At 47.8% G+C, this 27,968-nt stretch overlaps 1 protein-coding gene and 1 long non-coding RNA gene across 4 annotated transcripts in view; one reads left to right on the top strand and one right to left on the bottom strand.

Annotated features, from left to right (window-relative positions):
* Positions 1-26,074, bottom strand: part of TCEA3 (transcription elongation factor A3) — a 48,919-nt gene extending 22,845 nt beyond the window's left edge. Inside the window, exons 1-5 of the mRNA XM_066270132.1 lie at positions 25,857-26,074; positions 19,973-20,035; positions 19,106-19,211; positions 18,507-18,648; positions 5,870-5,932 (exon numbers count right to left, since the gene is read on the bottom strand). Of these exons, the coding sequence (XP_066126229.1) occupies positions 5,870-5,932; positions 18,507-18,648; positions 19,106-19,211; positions 19,973-20,035; positions 25,857-25,925 (443 nt within the window). The 5' untranslated portion in view covers positions 25,926-26,074. The remainder of the gene's footprint in view (positions 1-5,869; positions 5,933-18,506; positions 18,649-19,105; positions 19,212-19,972; positions 20,036-25,856) is intronic.
* On the top strand, positions 10-27,947 carry LOC136331524 (uncharacterized). Of its 3 annotated transcripts, XR_010730498.1 has the most exons (5): positions 10-79; positions 2,722-2,791; positions 6,737-6,839; positions 24,965-25,095; positions 27,809-27,947. It is a non-coding gene; the product is annotated as an uncharacterized lncRNA (long non-coding RNA). The 3 variants fall into 3 exon arrangements; XR_010730500.1 differs by lacking the exons at positions 10-79; positions 2,722-2,791; positions 6,737-6,839 and adding exons at positions 23,995-24,067; positions 24,539-24,635; XR_010730499.1 differs by lacking the exons at positions 10-79; positions 2,722-2,791; positions 6,737-6,839 and adding an exon at positions 24,030-24,635.
* The last annotated feature ends 21 nt before the right edge of the window (positions 27,948-27,968 follow it).

Below are 27,968 nucleotides of genomic sequence, written 5' to 3'. Positions count from 1 at the left end.
CCAGATTACAGGTTCCACAGTATAGGGACCCCACTGGCTGGCTCTCCCCTGTCTTCCAGCACCTGTACCAGTGCTTTAGGTAGGTACTTGATGAACTTTTGTTGATGAATGAATACAGAATGAGTTGAGGGAGCTGGCCACAGAGAGATGAAAGGTACATGCGAGGGGTCTAGCCAAAGATGAGCTGGGGTGGGGGGCTGGTCCTCTTTGGAAGGCCAGTGACTTAAGAGAAGGATCTCTCTCTGAGCCAGTCTCCGTCAATTCCTATGACCCGGGCCAACTCATTTCCTACAACTGTGATGGAGTTCCAGATTCCTCCTGGCGCTGGCCTACCCTCCACTGACCCGTGGGCCCCGCCACCACATCCTCAACGCCTAGGGCTCGGCAGTGGGGAATGCCCAGGGGGCACCTGAGGATACTGCTTGGAAGAAGGCATAACAGCAAACAACAGTCATAACATTGTCATTTAGGGAATGTCACCACTGAGGTGGTATAAATATTAAGAACCCAAGTTTCAAAGTGAAACTCCCAGGTTCAAGGCCCGATGCCACCACTTTGAAGTTATGTGACCTTGGGTGAGTACCTTCATTTCTAGGTGCCTCAGTTTTCTCACATGTAAAATGGGAATAACTATTGTATCCATCTTACAGAGTTGTTAAGAGGATTAAAGCACCTAAGAGAGTTCTAGTGATGAAGTATTAGGCAATTTACATAGGTTACCACATTAAGTGTGAGTCTTTTTTTTTTTTTTTTTTTTACAGAGGCAGAGATAGACAGGGACAGACAGACAGGAACGGAGAGAGATGAGAAGCATCAATCATTAGTTTTTCATTGCGCATTGCAACTTCTTAGTTGTTCATTGATTGCTTTCTCATATGTGCCTTGACCGCGGGCCTTCAGCAGACCGAGCAACCCCTTGCTGGAGCCAGCAACCTTGGGTCCAAGCTGGTGAGCTTTTCGCTCAAGCCAGATGAGCCCGCGCTCAAGCTGGCGACCTCGGGGTCTCGAACCTGGGTCCTTCCGCATCCCAGTCCGATGCTCTATCCACTGCGCCACTACCTGGTCAGGCAAGTGTGAGTCTTATTACTAAACATTATGTACTTACTGGGCACTTACAAGGATTAGGAACAGTGCTAAGCATTTCATTACCTCATTTGATACTTACAACAACTTTGAAAGGTCATAATTATCCCCATTTTACAGGTCAATAGACTGAGGCTCAGAGAGCTGAACTGACTTGTCCAAGGTCAGCCAGCTAGCAGATGGCAGAGTCAGACTACAAATCTAGTTCTGCCTGCCCCCCAAATTCTTTTCTATACATTTCACTGTGTTTCTAAAAGACAGAGTTTTGCAGAATCCTCTTACCTGGGCAAGGCTAGGCTGCTTGTTGCATTGCCCCCCACCTTCCCGGCAGGGCACCCCCAGTCCTCCTCTTGGCTGGAATTCATTTCCAGGTGGCATTTCAGGCAGCCACACTGTTGTGCTGTCAATGCACAGAACTGGGAACTGAGTCAAACTGCAGAAAAGGCATCACTGGTGGCGGTAGTGGTGAGGGCTCGGATAGATCACAGCTTTCTTCGCTTCCCGGATGTGTCAGCGTCAGCGCTAGCCTGTGGTCTGATACCACCACCAAGCTCTTAGAAAATCCTCCCGCCCCAGGTCAGAGCAGAGGCACCCGGAGGCCTGGCTTACTGCTCTTGCACGCCTCCTCGAGGGCGTTTCAATTACTGCACCATCAAGTACTTGTAACTGCTCAGGTAGAAACAAGTCAACCAATTCTTATAGCTTGGTCCTAGGGCAGCTGATAAAGGGGGACGGACCATCGACCCTGGCACAGTGGCGCCCTTTGTGGTCTGTTCCCTGGTACTCCGTCTACAGTTCGTAGAGTGCCATGCGCACTCATGCTGCCACAGCTTTGCACGTGCCATTCTCTCTGCCTGAGACGGCCTCTCTTGTCTTGTCTACCAGGCAAACTCCTATTCATTCATCTGTCAACTTCTTCCATGAAGTCTCCTCTGACTTCTCAAATCATAATGAAACACCACACCCTTCTGATGTTCCCATTGGGCATTATATCTTCAAAAAACCAAGTATTTTTTGTGTCTGCCTCTACATTAGTAAATAGCTGTATGAAGGCAGAGATCATAAATTTAAATCTTTGCCTGGCCGTAGAAGTTGCAAGCTGGATTACTACAAATACATTTTATTTGCCCTACTGTCTTAGAAAAAAATATTTAAAATTGGGAATCTCCTGTGAAAAATATAGTTGTCCAGAGTCCCTTACAAAGCTGGAAGACATTGCCCTGGCTGGATAGCTCCGTAGGTTAGAGCATCGGCCTGAAGTGCAGAGGTTGCCAGTTCAACTCCAGGTTAGGGCACATACAGGAACAGATCGATGTTCCTCTCTCTCTCTCCTTTCCTTTCTTTCTAAAATCAATAAAAAAGTAAAAAAAACAAAAAGCTGGAAGACATGGCACACGGGGCCTGCATTTCCAGAAACAGCAGCTGAGGCTGGGTAGCGGTGCCACCTAGATGTGCCTTCAGGGTGTACAAATGACCTTGAGCCCCGGAGGATATTGTTTGCAAGGAATGGATGGATGGATGAATGGAAGAGAAAGATGAGAGGCAGAGAGTGCAGGAAACAGTCTGGGTGGTAGATAAAATGAATTTACAAGATTTTCTTCTGTCCCTTCAGGTTGCCCACTCCCAATACTGATCCAGCTGAAAATGACATTATGGGAGGGAGCCAGGAGACTTCAAGGCCACAGGCAGTCAGGAGAGGAGCCTGAAGGTAGGTATAAATCCTTCCATAAATGCTGAATGTTTATATTATAGCATCAAACCCAGAACTGGATTGGTGGTGTTTCATTTTGAGATAGGACAATCCTTCCTTACACAGGGCTGCCCTTCATGCTCCAGATTGTTTAACATCTCTGACCCCTGCCCACTGAATGCTATAGTGCTCCTCCCCCACTCCCATTATGGACAAAATATTTGTATCCCCCGAAATCCATATGTTGAAGCCCTAACCACCAGTGTGATAGTATTTGGAGGTGAGGCCTTTGAGAGATAATTAGGTTTAGATGAGAGTGGGAGCCCATTATAGGACTATAGTGCTTATACGAAGAGGAGGAAGGGCCCGAGTGCACTCCCCCCACAATCATGTGCAGGCAGAGCAAGAAGGTGGCCATCTGCAAACCAGGAAGAGGGCCTTCACCAGGAACTGCATCAGCTCGCACCTTGATCTTGGACTTCCCTGACTCCAGAACTATGAGAAATAAATGTCTGTTGTTTAAGCCAATCAGTCCGTGATATTTTGTTACAGTCAGCTCCAGCTGACTAAGATACCCCCAAGTCATAGTGACGACCAGAAAAGCTTCCACAAATTTCTAAATGATCCTCTGTTGAGAAGGGGTGGTTTAGGGCCAGAATGACACCAGAGCCTCCTAAGCCTCACTCATGGCAGACATTACTAATGGACCACAGAACTCTCTTCTGCAGAGGCAGGACGCAGCCTCAGACTCCCTCTCCAAGCAGCACTCTGAGAGCCTTCACTCATCAGCTGGTGCTGGCACCCAGCTGCCATGTTGGAATTGGGCAAGACAACAGCCCGTCAACATCTCAGGCCTGTTAAATCCTCAAAGAGCCTTATGCAACCTAATTTTTATGCCTTTTCTTTTCTTTCCTTTGGTAATCTTAGGCCTAAAGTAGCTGTGCATCTCACACTCATACCTGCCTAGAAGCCAACCTTACTGTCCCACCTGGTTGTCCCAACCATTCAGTATGGCCCCTGAACCCTGATCATCTACTTTGATCCACCTCCAACCCACTTCTTGGCCTGTCCTGCTCTCTGTTGGCCCTGCTTCTCCTGCTTTGACCTCTGAAGTCCCTCCAGGACTATAATTCACACTCACTTCTTCACCCACAATCTCGCCATAGTGATCTCACCCAGCTTCAAAGGCGAGCTACGTGTTAATGTGTACTTCTGACCCAGACTTCCCTCTTGAATTCCAGGCTAGTATAACTAACTGCTCATTCAACTTCTCCATCTGAATGACAAGTGCACCCTCAAATCCAACGTATCTCAACCTGAACTCTGGGCCTCCCACTGCAGCCTGGTCTACACAGCCCCTCCCCCCCACCAATTAATGGCAACTCCGCCCGTGCAGATAGGTGCTCACAGAAAACGTCTCGGACTCACCCTGACTCTTTTTTTTCTCTTGTGCTCTACATCCAATCTGTCAGGATACCCAGTCAGCTCTGATTTTAAAATGTATCTGCAGTGAAGTCCACCCCTTCTCCCCACCTGCTGCCACCCTGAGCCACAGTCATATCTTGTCTGAAATGATCGAAATCGTCTCTTGGTCTCTCTACTTCTGCCCTGACAACGCATGCTCAGCACAGCAGCCAGAGCGACTTTGATGTTTGATCACATAATTTACGCACTTAATACCCTCCAGTGGCTCCTGTTTCACTCATCCTTCAACTCTCCCCCTCACTTATGCACTTAGGTTTGGATGACCCCAATGTCTGCAGGGCTAATTCTCTAATCTTCTTTCTTTTTTAATTCTTAAATTAAATTAAATTTATTTTTTGGAGAGAGGCAGAGAGAGAGAGAGAGAGGCACATCGAGCTGCTCCTGTATGTGCTGTGGCCAGGGATCAAACCCGCAACCTTGTCGTTTTGGGATGATGCTCTTAACCGACTGAGCTAACCGGCCAGAGCTCCCTCATCTTCTTAAGCTTTTGCTCAAAGGTCACGTCCTCAACAAGGGCTCTTCTGAGCACCCCAATGACCATTTTTCCCTAATCCCCTTTGCCTGCTCTATTGTTTTCCATAGTACTTGTCACTTTCTAAACCGTTGTATAATTTTCATATGTGTGTCGCTGTTTCCCGTTAGAACATAGGTCTCATGGCTGCAGTGAGTTTTGCTTCTTTTGTTCACTGCTGTATCCTTGGCACCAAGAACAGTTCCTGGCACATAGTAGGCCCTCAGTAAATATTTGATGAATGAATGACTTGATGATATATGCTATTCTCGGGTAGATATCCTAAACAGTTCAGACCCAAACCAGAGATCCCACTCCAGATACATGCTCTCAAGGCCTCCGTCCTCTCTGCTAACCTTGAGAATATTCCCCAGACAGTGTTGGGACAACAGTGACTGGTTAGCCCCCTATGAAGGAGCCACACCTCTGATTCAGGGGTCCCCTTAGTCTTTTTTAAAAAAAATATTTACTTATTAAATTTTTTTTTCAATTACAGTTTACATTCACTATTATTTTGGATTAGTTTCTGTCATGTAGCATAATGGTTAGACAATCATCTACTTTACAAAGTGTTCCCCCTGATATTTCCAGTACTCACCTGACACCAGACATAGTTATTACAATATTATTGACTATATTTTCTCATTATATTTTGCATCCCTATGACTATTTTGTAACTACCAATCTGTACCTCTAAATTCCTCTATCTTTTCCTTTTCCTCCCCCCCCCCTTTTTTTTAAGAGAGAGGAGAATGGGACAGACAGAAGGGGGGGAGGAGTGGGAAGCATCAGCTTGTAGTAGTTGCTTGTCATTTGTGCCTTGACCAGACAAGCCCAGGGTTTCAAACCGGTGACCTCAGCATTCCAAGTCAATGCTTTATCCGCTGTGTCACCACAAGTCAGGCCCCCTCCACCTCTTTCATCCAGTCCCCCAACCTCTCTTCCTTCCTGCTTAGTCTTACTGTGTGGATCCTAGATTTTGGAAGCATGGTAACATATGAGGTTTCCTCCTTCCCCAGCCTCAGGCTCCCACATTAAAGCAGAGAGAGGGAACACACTGAATAGGACCTCTGGGGTGGAGAAGTCTGTGGCCTCCTTACCTTTCCATCGATGGTCTTTTCGGGGATGAAGTACCTGAAGACTTGGAATCCACAGAATCTCTCCTGAAAGAAGAGAAATCAGAAATGAGACTCTCTCCTAGGCTCAGATTAGTACTGATCTAGAGAGATCAGCAGCGGGGAGAAAGCATCCTGGAGCCAGGCCTGCTGGGCTGAGGATGATAGAGCCCACCTGGACCACTGCTCCTGGGAGAGGAAGCTGTAGGTGGTGCTGGTTGGTCGCTGTCACCTACCCTCCAACCAATGAAGCAATACAAGAGAAGGAAACAGAATGTGTACCAGATATGTTACATGTGCTACGTAATGTACTACTAGTTATGAATAGCTAATTCTCAGAAGGTCCTTCTCCTCCTGGCTGTCAGGCCGGCCTTGGTTAGCTGGAGCCCACAGAGATTGGAATTCCTGGGACTGCCTAGTCTCAAGAGGAGCTGGAGATCATCCCCAGCCTCATGTGTGGGCACCTTAGGAGGAGAGGAGAAGCACGCGGGCCTTGGAGATAGAAGAGCTGAGCTAAAATGACAAGTGGAGAAGCAGGATACAAAATTAGATGCACAGGGGGCCCTCGGGTTACAACACCGTTCTGATCCTACGACAGTGATGTAACCCGAATTTTGGTGTAAGTCAAAACACTCCCTGGCCTAAGTCACTTACCTATCCTAACACAGCTGTAAAATCATAATCTAGAACATAAAAACACAACTAAGCCACAGAAAAAGGACATAAATATACTGTACTGTACACTGTACTGTAGTACCAGAAAAAAAATGACAAAAATTGAGTGTAAAAAAAAGTACGACGCTAACAGTGTAAGCCGAAACACTTACGTCTCGATTTTTTTAATGAGCATAGTAAACTCGAAACGTCGTAAATCAAGATTGGCATAACCCGAGAACCCCTGTATACTGTGCCTGAAGTCTTGCAAGAAAATGCTGAGGAGGAAAAAGATTGAAAGGTAATACACCCCCCATATGCTCACCATGATAATAGTAGGCTGACGGCATTACAGCTGACATTCTTTCCCCATTTTTCAAAATGCATGTAATAGCTATATCCTTTTTCCCCAGTTTATTTTGTGGGGTTTTTTTCATTTAGTGATTTTTAATTAAATTATTGGGATGACATTGGTTAATAGGGGCATATAGGTTTCAAGTGTGTAGCTACATTCCTCTTAATACAACAATGTATTTTTATAAAATTAATCCGTAAATTGCAACCCCCACACCCCAGCTCATTTACCTAGCTCTCCTTTTAATTCCAGCACAGGAATCACCTTCTTTTCTTTTCTTTTTTTTTTGTATTTTTCTGAAGCTGGAAACAGGGAGGCAGTCAGACTGACTCCTGCATGCGCCCGACCGGGATCCACCCGGCACACCCACCAGGGGGCGATGCTCTGCCCATCCGGGGCGTCGCTCTGTCGCGACCAGAGCCATTCTAGCGCCTGGGGCAGAGGCCACGGAGCCATCTCCAGTGCCTGGGCCATCTTTGCTCCAATGGAGCCTTGGCTGCGGGAGGGGAAGAGAGAGACAGAGAGGAAGGAGAGGGGGAGGGGTGGAGAAGCAGATGGGCGCCTCTCCTGTGTGCCCTGGCCGGGAATTGAACCTGGGACTTCTGCACTCCAGGCCGACGCATGGTATCACCTTCTAACACAGTGGTCCCCAACCCCTGGGCCGCAGACCGGTACCAGTCCGTGGGCCATTTGGTACTGGTCCGCAGAGAAAGAATAAATAACTTACATTATTTCCGTTTTATTTATATTTAAGTCTGAACGATGTTTTATTTTTAAAAAATGACCAGATTCCCTCTGTTACATCTGTCTAAGACTCACTCTTGACGCTTGTCCCGGTCACGTGATACATTTATCCATCCCACCCTAAAGGCCAGTCCATGAAAATAGTATTTTCTGACATTAAACCAGCCCGTGGCCCAAAAAAGGTAGGGGGCCACTGTTCTAACAGACCACAATCTTCTTACTTTTTTTTTTTCTGTATTTTTCTGAAGCTGGAAACCGGGAGGCAGTCAGACAGACTCCCGCATGCTCCCAACTGGGATCCACCCGGCATGCCCACCAGGGGCGATGCTCTGCCCATCCGGGGCGTCACTCTGTTGCGACCAGAGCCATTCTAGTGCCTGAGGCAGAAGCCATGGAGCCATCCCCAGCGCCCGGGCCATCTTTGCTCCAATGGAGCCTTGGCTGCGGGAGGGGAAGAGAAAGACAGAGAGGAAGGAGAGGGGAGGGGTGGAGAAGCAAATGGGCGCTTCTCCTATGTGCCCTGGCCGGGAATCGAACCTGGGACTTCCACACACCAGGCTGATGCTCTACCACTGAGCCAACCAGCCAGGGCCTCTTCTTACTTTTTACGTATATATATATACGTATTGTCCAACCACTTCCTCCCATGTAAATGTTGCAAGAGCAGAGTTCAGTGGCTTTTGTTCACCGTGGTGGACACAGTCCTGACTGAGCCCATGACCCTTGGGCACTCATGCTCCCAGTTCTGGGACACAAGGACCTTCTCCTGCAAGCACCCCGAGGCGCAGTCTGCCTGAGGGCATTCTCTGCTCCAGTTAGCACCAGCAGGCCAGTAGGCTGGTGGTGCTGGGTGGATACACGCCCCATATTCCTCGGCCTTCAAGTGGGTCAACCCGAGGTGTGTTCTCCAGTCACAAAGGATTCCCAAACAGGATTTAAGCCCTGGTCGGCCACCCACAGCAGCAACCCGCTCACTATCACACTTCCTCCCCTTCCCCGTCTCGCTTCCTCACTCCACTATCTGTATTTCCTGAAATCACTTCCCAAATAATCCCCTGCACCAGAATCCAAGTCTTCTGGGGAACGCAATCTAATATATTCACTGATTTATCCCAAGCAAATAGACTAGCGCCTGGCACAGAGCAGGTGCTCTGTAAATATTTGTTGTCAAGTGCTGTGAAGTCTAACAGTACAGAAATACAAAAACTAAATAAGTGGGAAAATACACCCGCCCAGTGGTAACAACTATTAAGTTTAATGTCTTTCCTTCCAGATCTTCTTCTACATACATACGAACATGTAACATTTATCATTCCAAAAAGGAAAGCAATGACATGAGTTGTATTCCCAGCTCTGCCTCCGGGGCAGGTCATTTTCTCTGAGCACCGGGTTCCCTCACCTGTCAAATGAGAAGACAAGAATCTATGTCTTTGGCTATTTCGGAGGAGACATTAGATCATTCATGTCCCTACAGCAGTTCCCAGCACAGAGAAATCCTCATGCTCCATAATCCCAGGCATCTGATTTCTTGTCCAGACTGTGCAATGTCCTGCACGGATTTCCAGCAACCACCTTATCCTCCAGATGATCTGGGAGACAGGAGGTGAGGCAGCTTTAGGGGCAAACCCTCATCACCCTGTGGACCAGACCCGTCCATCTCTAGACCTTCACTCCAGCTTGAACATCGGGGAGACAGCAGCAAAGGAGAGGGGAAGTGATACCCCCCTTCACATGCCCCTCCCATCCCACACTAGGCTCTGGAACTCCTGTGTGGAGTTCTTCCCCGAGTGCCCATGCAGATGAACACGTGCAGACCAGAGTAGGAAGCTGGAAATCTTACAGGTGGAGAAAAGAGAGAAGACATGAACCTCTATACCCAAACCTCGCCATTTTCTGACCCTTCCTCCTTGCTATTCTTTTTAGAACAAACCAGAACTGTCCTGCAGTTATTGTAAATGGTTATTATGAAAACTATTTAGGAACGTGAAAAAAAATGCCTAGAATACAACAGAAAGATAAATAAATAAGAACAGAGCAGTTTGTACATTCCACCTACAGAAGTGAAAAAAAATTACGTATGTGAGTAGCTCAGGACTGGAAGGAAAGAGGAAACAATTAAAACTGCTTCATTTGGCCCTGGCTGGTTGGCTCAGTGAATCGAGTGTGGGCCCAGTGTGTGGACAACCCAGGTTCTAACCCGGGTCAGGGCACACATGAGAAGCGACTATCTCTTCCCCTTCCTCTCCCCCTTCTCTCTCTCTTCCCCTCTCACAGCCAGTGGCTCGGTTGGTCCGAGCATCAGCCCTGGGCACTGAGGATAGCTTGGTTGATTTAAGCATCAGCCCCAGATGGCGGATGCCAAGTGGATCCCGACTGGGGATCAGCCTCACTATCTCCCCTCCTTTCACTTAAAGAAAAACAAAACTGCTTCATTTGTTGGATTGTGGCACACTGGAGGCAAATATTTGTAATTCTTATTTTTAATTTTACAAATGTGGTTATAGTGTTTATATCGTAAATTATCATTAAAAAAACTAAAAAGAAAAGAAGTTCACCAATTGAGCCATAATAGGACCCTTGCCAACTAGATTCACCCAGCAAGGTGGCGAGACAACTACCCCACTCTCTGCTCAGCCCCAGTGACAGCTCCCTATCGTCAGAGCGCCATGCTGTGAACAGTACACGAGCATGAACAACACCTCCCAGAGAGATGTTCAAGGTGCTGTTAAATGTAAAATGCTGGTTACAAAACCGTACATAGAGTGTGCTTTCAACTTTATTAAGAACATATGTTGGCCCTGGTCGGTTGGCTCAGCGGTAGAGCGTCGGCCTAGCGTGCGGAGGACCCGGGTTCGATTCCTGGCCAGGGCACAAAGGAGAAGTGCCCATTTGTTTCTCCACCCCTCCGCCGTGCTTTCCCTCTCTGTCTCTCTCTTCCCCTCCCGCAGCCAAGGCTCCATTGGAGCAAAGATGGCCCGGGCGCTGGGGATGGCTCTGTGGCCTCTGCCCCAGGCGCTAGAGTGGCTCTGGTCGCAACATGGTGACGCCCAGGATGGGCAGAGCATCACCCCCTGGTGGGCAGAGCATCGCCCCTGGTGGGTGTGCCGGGTGGATCCCGGTCGGGCGCATGCAGGAGTCTGTCTGACTGTCTCTCCCTGTTTCTAGCTTCAGAAAAATGAAAAAAAAAAAAAAAAAAAAAGAACATATGTTTATATGTTCTCAAAAGAAGAGAAAGATATACATCAAAATGTTAACTGGTTATTTCTATTATTCTCTTTTTGTGTTTGCTTTCCTAAACTTTTTACACTAAATATGATTTACTGCCTGAATTGTGATAGCTCAGTGGATAAAGCATCCACCTGGAATGCTGAGGTTGCCAGTTTGAAACCCTGGACTTGCCTGGTCAAGGCACATACAGGAAGCAACTATGAGTGGATGCTTCCCGCTCCCCCCTCCACCTCTCTTTCTCCTCTCTCTAAAATCAATCAATAAAAAATCTTGCCCGACCTGTGGTGGTGCAGTGGATAGAATATTGACCTGGTAGCCAGTTTGAAACCCCGGTCTTGCCTGGTGAAGGCACATACAGGAATTGATGCTTCCTGTTCCTCCCCCATTTCTCTCTCTCTCTCTCTCTCTCTCTCTAAAATGAATAAATAAAGTCCCCCCAAAATAAAACATCTTTTAAAAAAAAGATGAACTCTACTGTTGAAATAAATAAATGTGGAAAGGTTACAAAATAGTATGTGGAGTATAATTCTAATTTTTTTTGAGACAGAGAGTCAGAGAGAGGGATAGATAGAGACAGACAGACAGGAACAGAGAGATGAGAAGCATCAATCATCAGTTTTTTCATTGCGGCACCTTAGTTGTTCATTGATTGCTTTCTCATATGTGCCTTGACTGTGGGCCTTCAGCAGACCGAGTAACCCCTTGCTCGAGCCAGCGACCTTGGTTCCAAGCTGGTGAGCTTTGCTCAAACCAGATGAGCCTGCGCTCAAGCTGGCAACCTCGGGGTCTCGAACCTGGGTCCTCCGCATCCCAGTCCGACGTTCTATTCACTGCGCCATTGCCTGGTCAGGCTAATTCTATTTTTAAAAATTGACTTTTAGAGAGAAAGGGAGTGAGACACAGAGAGGAAAACACTCATTTGTTGTCCCACTTACTCATGCATTCATTGGTTGATTCTCATATGTGCCCTGCCTGGGGATTAAACCTGCAAACTCGGCATATTGGAATGATGCTCTAACCAACTAATACCTGGCCAGGTAATTCCATTTTATTAATACAATAAATATTTTAAGGGTAGTGATGATGAATAGGTAAAATCTAGAAGGTAATATACCGTATTTTTCGCTTCATAAGACGCACTTTTTTCCCCAAAAAAGTGAAGGGGGAAATGCCGGTGCGTCTTGAGTGAAAAATATGTTTTGGTTTTTTTATTTTATGTTTTATTTTCTTTATTTTTAAAGATTTTATTTATTGATTTTAGAGAGAGAGAAAGGCAGGAGGAGTAGCAGGAAGCATCAACTCATAGTTGTTGCTTCTCATATGTGCCTTGATTGGACAAGCCTGGGGTTTTGAACCAGTGACCTCAGCATTTCCAGGTCAATGCTTTATCCACTGTGCCACCACAGGACAGGCAGAAATATGGTGTTTTATTAAATATTTTTTAAGTTTTTATTTATTAATTTTTAGAGAGAGGAGAGAGAGAGAAGGGGAAGAGAGTAGCGAGAGTAGGTGTTTCTCCCATGTGCCTTGACCAGGCAAGCCCAGGGCCCCGAACCGGCGACCTCACTGTTCCAGGTCGCCGCCCCATCCACTGCGCCACCACAGGTCAGGCTTATTAAATATTTTAACACACCATTTGGTTCAGAATATTTTTTTTCTTATTTTCCTCCTTAAAACCTTAGGTGTGTCTTATGGTCAGTTGTGTCTTATGGAGCAAAAAATATGGTATGTGATTTTATACATTATATGATATATTTATACACATTATAATATATGCATGCCTGACCTCTGGTGGCGCAGTGGATAAAGCGTCGACCTGGAATACTGAGGTCGCCAGTTCAAAACCTGCACTTGTCTGGTCAAGGCATATATGGGAGTTGATGCTTCCTGCTCCTCTCCCTTTTCTCTCTCTCTCTCCCTCCCTCCTCTCTAAAGTGAATATAAAAATAAAAAATATATAATATATGCATAATTATATATACAAATATATGTCTGTTTGCTTCTAGATAATGAATGGTTTTTAATTTTTCTATTTATATTTTAAAAACTTTCTACCTTTAGCAAGTAATTGCCTGTATAGTAAAATAAGTATAATACAAAATAGTTAAAACAATAAATATAATTAAAATATATTACAAATAAAACATTTTATTTCTAAGAAGAAAAAATTTAGGTAATGATGCCCATTTTTCAGGCCACAATACTGAGACTCAGAAATTAAGGGTGTAAGTGATCAAGTTCAACCTAGAACTTAGCTTTCTGCTTTCCAGCTGTCTCCTTGATCACACCTGTTGTCCTTAGAGGCCATAAAAAAAGCTCCTCTACTGATCATTTGGTGGGATTCAGGGATGGAGCAGAAGGCAATGCATGTGTTTAGGCTGCCATCTTTTTTGTGTGTGTGACAGAGACAGAGAGAGTCAGAGAGAGGGACAGATAGGGACAGACAGACAGGAAGGGAGAGAGATGAGAAGCATTAACTCTTCATTATGGCACCTTAGACCTTAGTTGTTCATTGATTGATTTTGCACATGTGCCCTGACTATGGGCCTTCAGCAGACCAAGTGACCTCTTGCTTGACCTTGGGCTCAAACTGGTGAGCCTTGCTCAAACCAGATGAGCCCGCGCTCAAGCTGGCGACCTTGGGGTCTCGAACCTGGGTCCACTGCATCCCAGTCCGACACTCTATCCACTGCGCCACCGCCTGGTCAGGCTAGGCTGCCATCTTTACCCCAATGTCTACACCCCTATTTTACAGCTTACTTCATATCCCATTTGGTTTCCTTTCCTAATAGTCCAGCCTCTAATCTTTCAATTTCATCTCACAAGACCCCTACCTATCTTGGTCTTTCATTTGTCACAGTGCTCAAAACCAAACAGGTGGTCCAGATGTGGCCAGACCAGCTAGAGCATAAATGTCCACAGGGACTGCACTGGTACAGCTGGGCCTAGCAATATTCATTAAATGTTCACTCATGTTGGGATCTGTGGATCAGAGGATTCCTGCCAGCCAACCCCTTTGGGAAAACAAAATACAACATGGAAGAACAAATGCCAATTAGGACTTCTCCGAATGGGATACATTTGCAAAATGAGCAAGAAAAAAATGTGAATGATTTTTTCCCCTATTTTTCTATATTTTTCATGATTTCTACAACCAATTTTTATCACTCTTGTTTTTTTAATTTTTAAAAATTTTATTGCCTGACCAGGCGGTGGCGCAGTGGATAGAGCGTTGGACTGGGATGCGGAGGACCCAGGTTCGAGACCCGAAGGTCACCAGCTTGAGCGTGAGCTCATCTGGTTTGAGCAAAAATTCACCAGCTTGGACCCAAGGTCGCTGGCTCGAGCAAGGGGTTACTCGGTCTGCTGAAGGCCCGCGGTCAAGGCACATATGAGAAAGCAATCAATGAACAACTAAGGTATTGCAATGTGCAACGAAAAACTAATGATTGATGCTTCTCATCTCTCTCCATTCCTGTCTGTCTGTTCCTATCTGGCCCTCTCTCTGACTCTCTCTCTGTCTCTGTAAAAAATAAATAAAAAATAAATTTTATTTATTGATTGTAGAGAAGAAGGGGAAGGGTGAGAGAGAGAGAGAAAGAGAAAGAAAAAAAAAGAGAGAAACATTGATCTGTTGTTCCGCTTATTTATGCATTCATTTGTTGATTCTTGTATGTGCCCTGACAGATAAGACCTGCGACCTTGGCATATAGGAATAATGCTCTAACTCAGTGGTCCCCAACCTTTTTCGGGCCACGGACTGGTTTAATGTCAGAAAATATTTTCACGGACCGGCCTTTAGGGTGGGACGGATAAATGTATCACGTGACTGAGACAAGCGTCAAGAGTGAGTCTTAGAATGCCTGACCTGTGGTGGCGCAGTGGATAAAGCGTCGACCTGGAATGCTGAGGTCACCGGTTCGAAACCCTGGGCTTGCCTGGTCAAGGCACATATGGGAGTTGATGCTTCCAGCTCCTCCCCCCTTCTCTCTGTCTCTCTTTCTCTCTCTCTCTCCCTCTCTCTCTCCTCTCTAAAAAAAAAAAATGAATAAAAATAAAAAAAATTTAAAAAAAAAGTGAGTCTTAGACAGATGTAACAGAGGGAATCTGGTCATTTTTTAAAAAAATAAAACATCATTCAGACTTAAATATAAATAAAACGGAAATAATGTAAGTTATTTATTCTTTCTCTGCGGACCGGTACCAAATGGCCCATGGACCGGTACTGGTCCATGGGCTGCGGATTGGGGACCACTGCTCTAACTAACTGAGCTTCTGGCCAGGGCTTTGTTTATTTGTTTTAAGTGAGAGGAGGGGAGATAGTGAGACAGTCTTCCACATGTGCCCCAGCCGGGATCCACCTGGCAACCCCAGTCTGAGGGCTATCCTCAGTGCCCTGGGCTGATGCTCAAACCAATCGAGCTACTGGCTGCAGGACTAGAAGAGGTAGAGAAGGGGAAGAGGGAGGGGATTAGAAGCAGATGGTCGCTTCTCTTGTGTGCCCTGACCAGGAATCAAACTCAGAACATCCATACACTGGGCTGATGCTCTATCCACTGAGCAAGCCAGCCAGGATGTGTTTATTTTATTTTTTAAGTGCTATTATTTATTCTGATTTCAAAAGCAATATAGCATCATTGTAAAAACAAAAAAGGACCAACAATACAAATTTACAAATTTTCGTGTACAATACAGAACATGAAGCTCTTAATTATAATCACATATAGTTTTGCATTTTTAAAATATATTTTTTTGTATTTTTCTGAAGTTGGAAACGGGGAGGCAGTCAGACAGACTCCCGCATGCTCCCGACTGGGATCCACCCGGCATGCCCACCAGGGGGCGATGCTCCGCCCATCTGGGGCGCTGCTCTGTTGCAACCAGAGCCAATCTAGCGCCTGAGGCAGAGGCCATAGAGCCATCCCCAGCGCTTGGGCCAACTCTGCTCCAATGGAGCCTTGGTTGCAGGAGGGGAAGAGAGAGACAGAAAGGAAGGAGAGGGGGAGGGGTGGAGAAGCAGATGGGTGTCTCTCCTATGTGCCCTGGCCGGGAACCGAATCTGGGACTCCTGCACGCCAGGCTGACGCTCTACCACTGAGCCAACCGGCTAGGGCTAGTTTTGCATTTTTAAATGATAGATTCATTATTTTTTCTCATTTCAAAATTAATACATGCTTTATTGGAAAAGCATGTAGAAAATTTCTATTTTGCAAAATAGAAATTTGCAAAATTAAGAAAAAAACCCTTCTCAATCTTAATCTATTAAAAAAATAGTCACCATTACCAACCTGGTGTATATCCTTTTCATCTTTTCTCCTATGTAAAATTCACTTATTTAATTTTTATAAAAATGAGATCACACTGCCTGACCTGTGGTGGCACAGTGGATAAAGTGTTGACCTGGAATGCTGAGGTTGCTGGTTCAAAACCCTGGGCTTGCCTGGTCAAGGCACATATGAGAAGCAACTACTATGCATTGATGCTTCCTGCTCCTCCCTCCCTTCTCTCTAAAACCAATTTTTAAAAATATTTAAAAAAAATTTTTAATGGGATAATGCTATCTATACCAGGGGTCGGGAACCTATGGCTCGCAAACCAGATGTGGCTCTTTTGATGGCTGCATCTGGCTCGCAGACAAATCTTTAATAAAAAAAATAATAACGTTAAAAGTATAAAACAATCTCATGTATTACAATCCATTCACTTCCTACCGCTCATGTTCATGGTTGCGGGTGGCTGGAGCCAATCACAGCTGTCCTCCGGGACAACACCAAATTTTTATTGGATAATGTGTAAGGTACACGGGTCGTTGTATGGCTCTCATGGAATTACATTTTAAGATATGTGGCATTCATAGCTCTCTCAGCCAAAAAGGTTCCCAACCCCTGATCTCTACTATAGAACGCACAGCTTCTCTTCAGACTCGGTGAACATTTTCCCAGGTCATTAAATGTTCTTCTGTCCTGCAGTGCTTCTCCATTGGGGCCCTCTTTGCATTTTGAACATAATAAGTGGCTCTTCAATGTGCAGGACTCTTCCGTGCTTTGCCGGAACCGTGCCTGTAGCACTCCCTCTGCCCCTCAGTTACTCTTACAACCAAAACTGGGAGTAGTGGGATGGAAACCTCTCTCCCTCCCAGTCAAGAATCACTTCTCTTATAGCATTATTTCCTAAAGTGTTTTTCACAAAAGGCTTAGAGTATAGGATTATTTATTCATTTTTTTTATGAGAGAGATAGATAGATAGAGAAAGAGAGAGAGAGAGAGAGAGAGAGAACAGGGGAACAGGGGGAGGAGCTGGAAGCTTCAACTCTCATATGTGCCTTGACCAGGCAAGCCCAGGGTTTTGAACCGGCGACCTCAGTATTCCAGGTCGACGCTTTATCCACTGCGCCACCACAGGTCAGGCTTAGAGTATAGGATTATAACAAACATTCATTTTTTTAAAAATTAAAAAATTTTTCAGAGGAAAAATTATTTCAGAAATGCCAGCTGAAAAATGCCACATAGAACATATCACCTTTATGTTTAATCTGATTAATTTAATGTGATTAATACACTGGATATACTGGGTGAGAAGGTGTGTACATTTAAAATGTTGATATATCATGGATGGTATTGTTCAGATTATCTAGTATTATCTAGAACCATGCTTTATCTATTAGATGAACAATGAAGGATCCCCCCCAAAGGAATGAAGTGATCTGTCTTGTCACATACAGAATAGATAGGACTTATCTTTACAGCCAGAAAAGCTTTTTATCTATTGTGAGGGATAGGTTTTCTGGCTCTATCTGAAAGTCACGCAATTTTGGGGACCCTGGTTGGGGTGAGCGAAGGGGAATGGGCATGGAGTTGAGACAAACAACTGTTCTATTCTTCTGGGGTTCTGACAAAGAGTGGATTCCCACTCTGTCACATAACGGTTGTGTGATCCTGGGAAAGTTCCTGCTCCCCGAACTTCAGCCTTCTCATCACTAAATGGGAACTCTGAATGAAGAGCCAACGAAACACTTCCTTCTCTCTTGGGCAAGTGAGTTCCTAGCACTATTCACCTGCAACCCTGACCGACGAGGCATGTCAGCTGCATTGCTAGGCATCATGGCTTCTCGTACAAATGAGCCCTGAGTGATAAATGATGTCTAGACAGGAAGGGCTATGAATGAACTATAAATAATTAGTGAAAAACCGCAGCTCTTGGGCTGCCCCAAGTGCAGTGAATCTGTATCTGGTCAGTGCCTTTGCTGAGATCTTGGAAGCTTTGTCTGTAGGACTGCTATACGATTTGGGACACCAGGTTTCTGAGTCAGGCAGTTCTCACTCATCTCCTGCATCTGGAAGGACACTGTGTCATCACCTATGAGAATTCTGAGTGTACCAATAACACTGCGTTTCCTGTCCCTGCGTCCTCCTAGATGAATGAAGCCAGTGCCAAGGATGGTCTATCTGGGTCGTTCTTTTTTTTCTTCCTATCTGGGTCATGTGAGCCCCCCTGGTTGAGCTCCAGAGGGGGTCTGTGGGAGATAATAACAATAACAACCTCTGGGGTGGTGAGGATTAAGGGAAGTTACATACAAACAGAACTGTGGACAGAAGATGCACCAAGTGTAAGCCCCCTTCTCTCCATCCCAGAAAAAAATACCTGTCTTTGGGCTCTCCTTGTTTTTTTCTTGGTGGAGAAAGGCCTGCCTCTAGCTTCCAACTGGAACAGTCAAGTTCTTTTTCTTTCTTCTTGGCTTTTTCTCTTTCCTCTCCTTTCCCCCCTTTGTGGGAGCTGGGGGAGTCTGAAAGCAAAAAGTGGCAGTACTGCTCACTCAGCTGATCCCAGCACGGCTTTGGGGGAAAAGGAGCATGGGGCAGGGGCAGGGACAGCGGCACACTCCCCCAACACACACACACTTATACACAGATGCATATACAATCTGCGCATATGTGTGCAAATCCACACTCACACCCGGGGACAGAAAGACATTGCACACACACCTATGCACATGTTCATATATATTTGTATATATAGACATGTACAAACACCTAAGCAAACAGAAATACACACATAGGCAGATGTACACAAACTCTTACACATCTACAAATCTCGCATTTGAATAGACAAACACTGTCACTCCACACTAAAGACCATCTGTTATTTATTAAGTCACTCAACAAACATATATAAGCCAGGCACAGTCCTGTCCCAGGTGCTGGGAGGAAAACGTGATCCAGGTCGACCTTGCCCCCTCTCACCCAGCAGCCGCTTCCATTTTTTGATGAGGACTTTGGCCAAGGACACCACCTCCTTGTCTGAGCAGTGCTTCCGGACTCCGTTAACAGCGACTCCAATCCTGGTTGTCTGCAAAGCCAGAGGGTTAGGGATTGGTCTGGGAAGGGACCCATCGGACTGGCTGCTCTAATTGACAAGACCTGCCACGGCTCAACCACTCTCTTCCCTTAGCTTCAACTTCTCCAGAGCCCCAGCCCTGACCTATGGCTGGGATAATAACCCTGGACCTCTCCCTGAGGCCCTTGCCTGCCATCCTTCGTGAGGGCCAGCGCCCCAGATGCAGCCCTCCCCCTCCCCCACTAGCCAGATGGATTCTAAAGCTGAGGTGGTGGTGGTGGTTGTGGGTTTGGCTGATGATGAGGACCCCACCCCAATCCCGGTCCCCTGATATAGTGGAGGCATATCTTTGAGCTCAAGTTTCAGCTCATGACACAGCTCTGGCTGCTAAAGCTTGGATTTTTTTTTTCAGGGCCAAGAGTATCTGGTAATGTTTGGGGGTTATATGGGCAACACACAGAGGATTGAAAAACGGGGATGGGGGACTTTTCCCTGGGTTATTGACCTCTTGGATCCCACAAGCCCAGGGCCTTGGGGATTGGGGTATTCAAAGAAAGCACATCAGTCTTCCTCCCAGACCCAGAGGGCCCCCTGCGCTTGGAAGGTCTGCTGTCCCCACCAAAATGCCTGTCTCCACCCTCAGAGCACCTCAAGAGTCCCCAGCCTTTCCTTGGAAATTGCTCCCTGACCCCACCCTTGGAGGTTTCCCCCAGCCAGACACCCCCCCTCCCCGCCTCCAGCACTGTCCCCAAAGCTTTCCACCCCCACCCCACCTGGAGCAGCTGGATGGACATCTGACAGCTGTTCAGCTTCTTCAGAAGGTCGAGGGCCCCTTCCTGTGGGAGGCCAAGGTGAGGACTGAGGCCCCTGGGTTCTGCCCCAGGGCCCTCTCTGACCACTGTGTGGTCTCAGTAGGAAGTAAGAGGGAAGGGGTAGGGAGGTGACTGTTCCAGCTACAGGATCAGGCAAGGGACAGAAAGAGGAGAGAGAAAAAAATATTCCGGCCCAGATCAGCTCTCTACTTCATCCCTCCCACCCTGGGTCCCGGCCCCCTTTGAGCCAGGTTTCAGCCCTAACCATTCACCCCGACCCCTAGCTGTTGGTTCTGCTGTTCCTTCTACCCAGTGTGCTCTCCCCTTCCCCATCTCTTCCTCCAAAATTAATTACTTTGCAACTTATTATTATTGCTTTTGTATCTATATATCTTCCTCTTCTCATCTTTCTTTTTTAAACTTTAAAAAAAAATTAAACTCATTTGGGTGACACCGGTCAACAAAATTATACAGGTTTCAGGTGCATAATTTTGCAACACCTCTTCTGTGCACCATATTGTGTTCATCCCCCCCCAAGCCAAGTCAAGTCTCTGTCCATCACCTTTTATCCCCCCCAACACTCCCCCACCTCAGCTCCTGACCTCCCCACCCCTGGCAATCAGCACATTCTTGTCCATGTCCATGAGTTTCCTCTCTCTCTTTTGTCCTTTTTTGCTCACCCCCCCCCCATCTTTTTCAACTGTGAGCTACTGCAGGGTAAGGACTGTGGATTTTCTTTTTCTTACAGCTTTATTGGGGTATAATGAACATACAATAAATTGGACATATTATCAACTGCAATTTGATAGGTTTTGACATATGTACACACCCATGAAACAGTCACCACAATCAACATAAGAACATAGCCATAACCCCCCGAAGTTTCCCAGTTCCCCTTGGCAATCCATCCCTCCTTGCACCCCCAACCAGCTGCCCAGGCCACCACTATTGGGCTTTCTGTCATGATAGATGGGCTTGCATCTAAGGGATTGTATGTCAAGAGTACTGTAATAGACCCCTTTTGGTCTGGCTTCCTTCACGCAGCATAATTATTCTGAGACTCATCCATGTTGCTCTGTACTATATATCAATAGTCCTGTTTCCTGATGAGTCGTTTATCCCATTGTGTGTTTATACCACAATTTTTTAGATTTTTTTAATTGATTGATTTGAGAGAGAGAAATAGAGAGAGAGAGAGAGAGAGAGAAAGAAAGGCGGGGTGGGAAGGAGCGGGAAGCATCAACTTGTAGTTGCTTCTTGTATGTGCCTTAACCAGACAAGCCCAGGGTTTTAAACCAGCAACCTCAGTGTTCCAGGTCGATGCTTCATCCACTGAGCCCCCACAGGTCAAACCACCACAATTTGTTGATGCATTCACCTGTTGGTGAACTTTCGGTAGTTCCAGTTTGGGCCTACTACAAACAAGGCTGCTAGGAATATTCATGCACAAGTGTTTGTGTGAGCATACACTTTCGCTCCTCTTGGGTAAAGAGGACTGTTTTAATCTCTGAGGCCTCAGGGTTCAGCACATAGCCTTGGCTCCCTGTGCAAATGAATCCAGCAGAAAGCAGAAGGCGGCAGGGGAGACTGGGAGGGGAAGAAAGGAAACTCAGATTTGAAAATCTGTTGGCTGCCAGGGCCTGAATCACTCCTGACCCATTTCAGCTTGCTCCTTCCCCCCAGCCCCTTCCTAGGAGCCAGCCCCTGCCTCCTGTCCTGAGTTCGGTTCCCTGGGGAGCACCAACTGACTGTGTTCTGTATGCTCCTGCCAGGCTTCCCTGACCACGTCCCAAGGCCTGCCAGTCCTCAGCCTCCCTTGGAGCTTAGGTTTTTTCCAGAGGTGTGACCTGTGGGCTTGTTTGTGTGTGTAAATTTGTGGGCATATAACTCTGTGTGTAACATTAATTAAATGTTTACTATGTGCTGGACACTCTTCTAAGTATTTTGCGTGCATTATCTTGTTTAATTCTTACAATGACCCTATGAGGTAGGTTCTATTACTATCCCCATTTTTACAGACGACCCCACTTTCACAGAAGAGGAATCCAAAAAATGGAAAAGTTAAATAATTTGCCTAAAGTTACAAGGAACAGAGGCCCTGGCCGGTTGGCTCAGCGGTAGAGCGTCGGCCTGGCGTGCGGGGGACTCGGGTTCGATTCCCGGCCAGGGCACATAGGAGAAGCGCCCATTTGCTTCTCCACCCCCCCTCCTTCCTCTCTGTCTCTCTCTTCCCCTCCCGCAGCCAAGGCTCCATTGGAGCAAAGATGGCCCGGGCGCTGGGGATGGCTCCTTGGCCTCTGCCCCAGGCGCTAGAGTGGCTCTGGTCACGGCAGAGCAACGCCCCGGAGGGGCAGAGCATCGCCCCCTGGTGGGCAGAGCGTCGCCCCTGGTGGGCGTGCCGGGTGGATCCCCGTCGGGTGCATGCGGGAGTCTGTCTGACTGTCTCTCCCCGTTTCCAGCTTCAGAAAAATACAAAAAAAAAAAAAAGTTACAAGGAACAGAGCTGGGATTCAAACTCTGACATTTCAGGCTTGAACCACGATATAACTCTGTAGGTATGAACATAGAGCTATCCAGACTCGTATAGTCATGGAATATCAACACGAATAAGTACATTGGTGTGCTGGCCAATGTTTAACAACCAGTTCTCAAGGAAAAAAAAAATACACCCGGATTTGTATTGTTTGCCAATTTCTGGTGTAAATACTCCTCCCATGGCCAATTTCAAGTTACCCACATGCCTCAGCGACCTGAAGGAGGTACTGGGGAGTGGCACGCTATTACCAGATTTTTCGCTCCATAAGACGCACCTGACCATAAGACACACCTAGGGTTTTAAGGAGGAAAATAAGAAAAAAAATATTCTGAACCAAATGGTGTGTTAAAATATTTAATAAAATATCGTATTTTTCACTCCATAAGATGCACAGGCATTTTTCCCTCCACTTTTGGGGGAAAAAATGTGTGTCTTATGGAGTGAAAAATACAGTATATAGCATTTCCACCACATTGATGTAATATAAGTAAATAACCTCTAGACCACAGATGATAGTAAAATGTAGTCAATAATTAGGAAGTAATGATTTCAGAGTATTTATTACCTTTGTTTTTTTATATAATTTAATTGCAAGCTTATAATTTTTAAAATAATGGCTGCATTTAATAGGAAGATTGCAAAATTCCTGAAAGTGCAACCACCAGTGTTATGCCGGATCCATCTCACCACTGAGCACGTGTCTCTCTGTCACATTGAGTAGCTGGGTCATGGTGAAGAACAGCTGTGAGCCCTGCTTGTAGCCAGGCACACAAAGCTTTGTGCAAAGACTGCGTTGCCAGGCGTGTCTCTCTGCACGCCTGTATGAGATGTGTAGCCAGCAGTATCTGTTCCAGGCGTGGAGCTGTGGGTATGCAGCTAGAAGCGCAATGTGTTTGTCTTTGTAGAATGATGCCTATGTTATAACGTCTGAATGTGTAAGTGTGGCTGTTAAGTTTGTAGTTTTGCATGCCTGAGCACTGCTTACTGTCTGCATGCACACATGTGCCCATGTGTGTGGTTGTCTTTGTGTATCTTCTGTAAACGTAACAGTCAGTGTATCGGTCATGTCAGGGTCAGTGGTTATGTCTCCTATGCAATTATGTTTATAGTTGCTTGTTTAGTTATTGTTGTGTGAGGCTGTGTGCATACTGCTATATTTGTCGTGTGTGATTGTGTGTATGTGTAGCTGTGACTGGTATGTCTGAAGCTGTTTCAATGCGTGCACGGCTGATGGCATCTGACAAAAGCCCTAAGTTGCTGGGACTTTGGTAACTGGCAGTAGACCCTGGGCCTGAGCTGCAACGTGGAGGATCCGTCTTATTACAGGAAGTGTGTCCTCCTCTCCCTAACCACCCCTGGCCGGGCTCATTTTTCACTCCCAGAGCAGGCCCCACCTTTCTTGATCACATGCCCAGAGCTCTGTGCCCACTCAAATGCTGCGAAAAGCCCAGGCACAGACGTGGCTGCAGACTGGCTCTGAGCTGCAGGGACCCTGTGGCTAGACTTGCACCTTTCCAGGGGTGAGCTCTAAATACTTCCACAAGAGTGCATTCTAAGGAATACCATTCCATAGGAGAGAGGGCAAGGAGAGTGGTGGGCCAATGGCCATGGCGGAGTGAGGGGAAGCCAGGGCCAGTCCCTCCTCCTCAGCCAGAGCTCCACTCCCAACCAGGCTGCCTTCCTCAGGTCTCCCAAGCTTCCCCACCCCCCACTCTTCTCACCCAGACACGCAGAATCTCCTGGCCCAAACCCGAGTCAGCAAGGAGCAGGGTTGGAATAACCTGTCTACTTTCCATGGAATTTAGCTCGGAAGACCTGCTGCCCCCCCCTTGGGAAAGTGCCCCCATGCCTTGTAGCTCAGTTTCACTGATTTTGGAAGACCCTGGAATGGGGGCGGGTGGAGGCTGGGCTGGAACCGCGAGATTACAGCACTCTGCAAGGTCCTGTTTCATCTGATTGTGCGAAAGCAGCTCTCCTTCTCTAACTCTTAGCTAGCACCACCCCCAAGCCCTCCTAAGGATTCCACATCTCTTCCAACCTCACAACCTCCAGCAGAGACAAAAATCCAGCGACACTCTTGCCCAGGAGGTAGGTAATCTCAGCTCCTTCTTACAGATGAAGAAACCGAGGCTCTGGCCTTTATATCAACATTGACTCATTACTGCTCATGTCTACTCTAGGGCTTCCTGACATTCATGGCTCCAGCGACCCTTCTCTCTCTTCTGCTTATTTAAAACCTCCCTTACTGTCCATCCGTATCCCAAGTTCCTAGGGTCAGATAAGGCCCTGGAAACGCCACGTTCTGCTCCAGCACAAGGTTATGTATGGTGGGAGGAGGAGGGTCCTGGGACTGGGCGAGATGGGAGACATGCCCACTGGTCTACCCTCCCTTCTTTTCCCTCCGCGGGTGTGTCCAGATCCTCCCTGGACGAAGGCCAAGTTTGCTCTGGCCGAGAGATCCCGCGGCGCCAGCCTGAGGCAAAGATCACGGGAAGGATCAAACATTAACTTCAAGTCGGCTTGCGCTCCGGGCTTCGGGTAGCCACAGGTAGGACCGCCAGTCCTGATTCCCCTTAAGTTAAGGGCTTTAACCTCGGGGTCTGTGCTGGAAGCCCAGGCCTCCGGCCCGCCGCCCTCCGCCGACCCCGTGGGCCCAGAGGGCCGCGGCTGCCCCGCACCTGTTCGGCCCCCGCCACCGCAGGCCCCACCCTGCGGCCAAAGAAAGGGAAAATTACAAACAGAACTGCCTTTGGCGCCCGAAACTGTGGGGTCGCGGGATCTGTGGCCCTTCGTTTCTTTCCCCCAGAGACACTAAGAGTGCGGGGCAGACGCGGCTCCGCACCCCCTCATCAGCTCAAGTTACTTTTGACACTTCAAGGGCCACCAGGATTTTGTTCCCTCCACCCTGCCGTCGCCGTCACTCCTCTGGCTTTGCACACGTCGTCCGTCCCGGGACTCGGAAAGTTCTTTTCCAGGTCCCGATCTCTTCACTCGCTTGCCGGGACCATGCGCAAACTACCCAGGGACCCCTGAACCTTACGCGTCCAGACGGACGTGCACAAGCCTCACCTTCGGGGTCCACACGATTCCCACCCCCGGCGCCCCGAGCCATGCACACGCCCACTCCGAGGCGCCCAGCAGTCCCCAAAGGGGCGCTGAGTCCTGCACCGGCCATGCCTCCCCCGGGTCTCGAGTCCCGCACGCGCCTCCCCGGCACCCGCCAGCACGCTCCCCCCGGACTCGCGGGCTCGCCGCGCCGCGCCGCGCCTCCCGGGGTCGGACGCTATGGCCCAAACTCTGCAGCCTCACCGTGTTCTTCCTGGCTACCATCTTCTCCAGCTTTTTGCTGATTCTCAGAAGTTCTTCCTCCTGGCCCATGTTGGCCCACGACGCCCGGCGGGGCGAGGGGCGCAGGGGCAGCTGCTGGGCCTCGGGGGCGGGAAGCGCAGAGGCGGAGGGCGTGCAACCCGCGCGGGACGCAAACACACACGACACACACGCCTGGCGGGGGCGGGGTCCCCCGGGCGGGGTACCCCCCCTCCCCGCCCGCCTGCCTCCCTCCGACGTGGGGGAGGGGTGGCGTGCGCTAAATATAGATTTCAAGGACTTGCTGGGGCAAAGATTGCCCGCGCCGGTTGGTCGGGCCTCCCGAGCGGGACGAAGCTCCGAGAGAGGGCTTTTCTCCTTGGGCTTTTCCCTGGGAGGAGACGAGGGGGTCGGGAGCTGACGGGAGGCTTGGGGAGGAGGGCTCTCTGGCGAGTCGGGAGGCCGTCATCCCGGGACACAAAAGGCTGCCCCAGTGAGGAGGGCGCCTGAGTGAGCTCCGGGAGCTCCCGCGTATCTGTCTGCAACTGTTACAGCTCAAAACGGGCGGACCTAACTCCGTGCCTGTGCCCAAGTGGAGGCAACTTGGTGCACTCGGATCACATTTTGGGGCCTGATCGTTAAATCCAACTCCGCCTGACCCTGTGCTCACTCACATCCGTGCGCCAGCGTATCCAGGCCCTCTGTTTCCGACTATTTTGTAAGGGTGAGATTTTGCATTTCTAACAAGGTCCTGGAGAACTAAGTTCGGTGCTGCCCGTCCTAGGACTGTGCTGAGCAGGGAGGGCTTGGGAGATTCTCAGGTCCGCCAAACTTTAGAAATAGTGATCCAGGTGCATGGGCATGCTCTGTTTAGGGTCAGGGCACTGCCTCCCCAATGGGATGGAGTTTGGAAGGGTCATCTTGGGTGGACAGGAGAAAAAGGAATTGTGCTGCTACAGCTGTGCATACATCTGTGTTTCTGAGGAGGGACCTTCCAAGGGTCCGCAGCAGACCCATGTCACTTCCTAAACAAGGAGTTTAATTGACAGAAAATTATCTTTGGGGGTCAGGGGAGGTGCTTAGGGACCTGGAGGGGAGGCCTGAAAAGTCCACAGTGTGGGGGGTGAGGAGTTACAGTTTGGGATGTTCAGGAAAATCTTCAGACTCTCCAGAGAGAACCCCACTCCAGGCAGTCACAGAGACAGTGTGGTATGGACTCATTCGACTTCTAACTGCTGAAGTGTGTCCTGGTACTGAGGGAGGAAGGGGTGAGGTTTTCATTCATTCAACAAATGTGTTGAGTGTTCAAGCAATGAACAAGACAGACCCAGTTCCAGTAAGCTTGAGATTGGGTCTGTGGGTAAGAGAAACCTTGAACAAATATGGACTCAATTCTGGATGATCACAACTGGAGTGAGGGGCAGGAAGAAGGGGAGGATACCTTAAGGACATATTTGAGAGGGTTTTATCTCCTCTGAAGAAACAAAATTTAAACTTTGGGGAGAAGTGTACAGTGGGAGTTGGAGGGAGAAGGAAGGGAGTGTTCACATAAGAAACATTCATTCATTCAACATGTATTTATTGAGCATGTACTATGTGCCAGGCAATTCCAGCCCTGGGCATCCAGAGAAGAACAAAGCAGTCCTCCTAGAGTTTCAAATGTGCAAAGCTTAGGGATGGGAGGGTGCTTGGCATGTCAGGGTTGGAGGAACTGAAAAATTGGTGTGGCTGCAGCACAGAGGAGAGGGAAGTGTGGAGAGAAATGAGGTGGGAAATCAGGGATAGGTGGGGCCTGACCATGCAAAGCATTGTAGGCAGTTAGACTAATGTTTTGGGATTTGGGGAGGTCTCTTGGCCAACCCCTAAGCAAGCCCTTCTAAGTTGAAGAGACAGCTCTCTGCAGTTACTTAGGATTGTTTTAACAAAAATATTTGCTTTCTGCTTTTGGCCTGGAGGAGGCCTAGGTGTAACTTTCTCCAGTTATCCTGAATCCAAGTTCGTCTGATACCAGTTGCCTTCACCATGCACCAGCGCAGAAGTCGATGCCACATCTGCCCTGGCCCCCAAGATCATCCCCCTGGCTCTGTCTCCAAAAAAAGGTTTGTGATTACATCA

Source organism: Saccopteryx bilineata, chromosome 3 (genome assembly GCF_036850765.1).
Source record: "Saccopteryx bilineata isolate mSacBil1 chromosome 3, mSacBil1_pri_phased_curated, whole genome shotgun sequence".
Lineage (NCBI taxonomy): Eukaryota > Metazoa > Chordata > Mammalia > Chiroptera > Emballonuridae > Saccopteryx > Saccopteryx bilineata.
The sequence above is the reverse complement of the archived record's forward strand: the minus strand, read 5'-3'. Positions and strand labels throughout refer to the sequence as shown.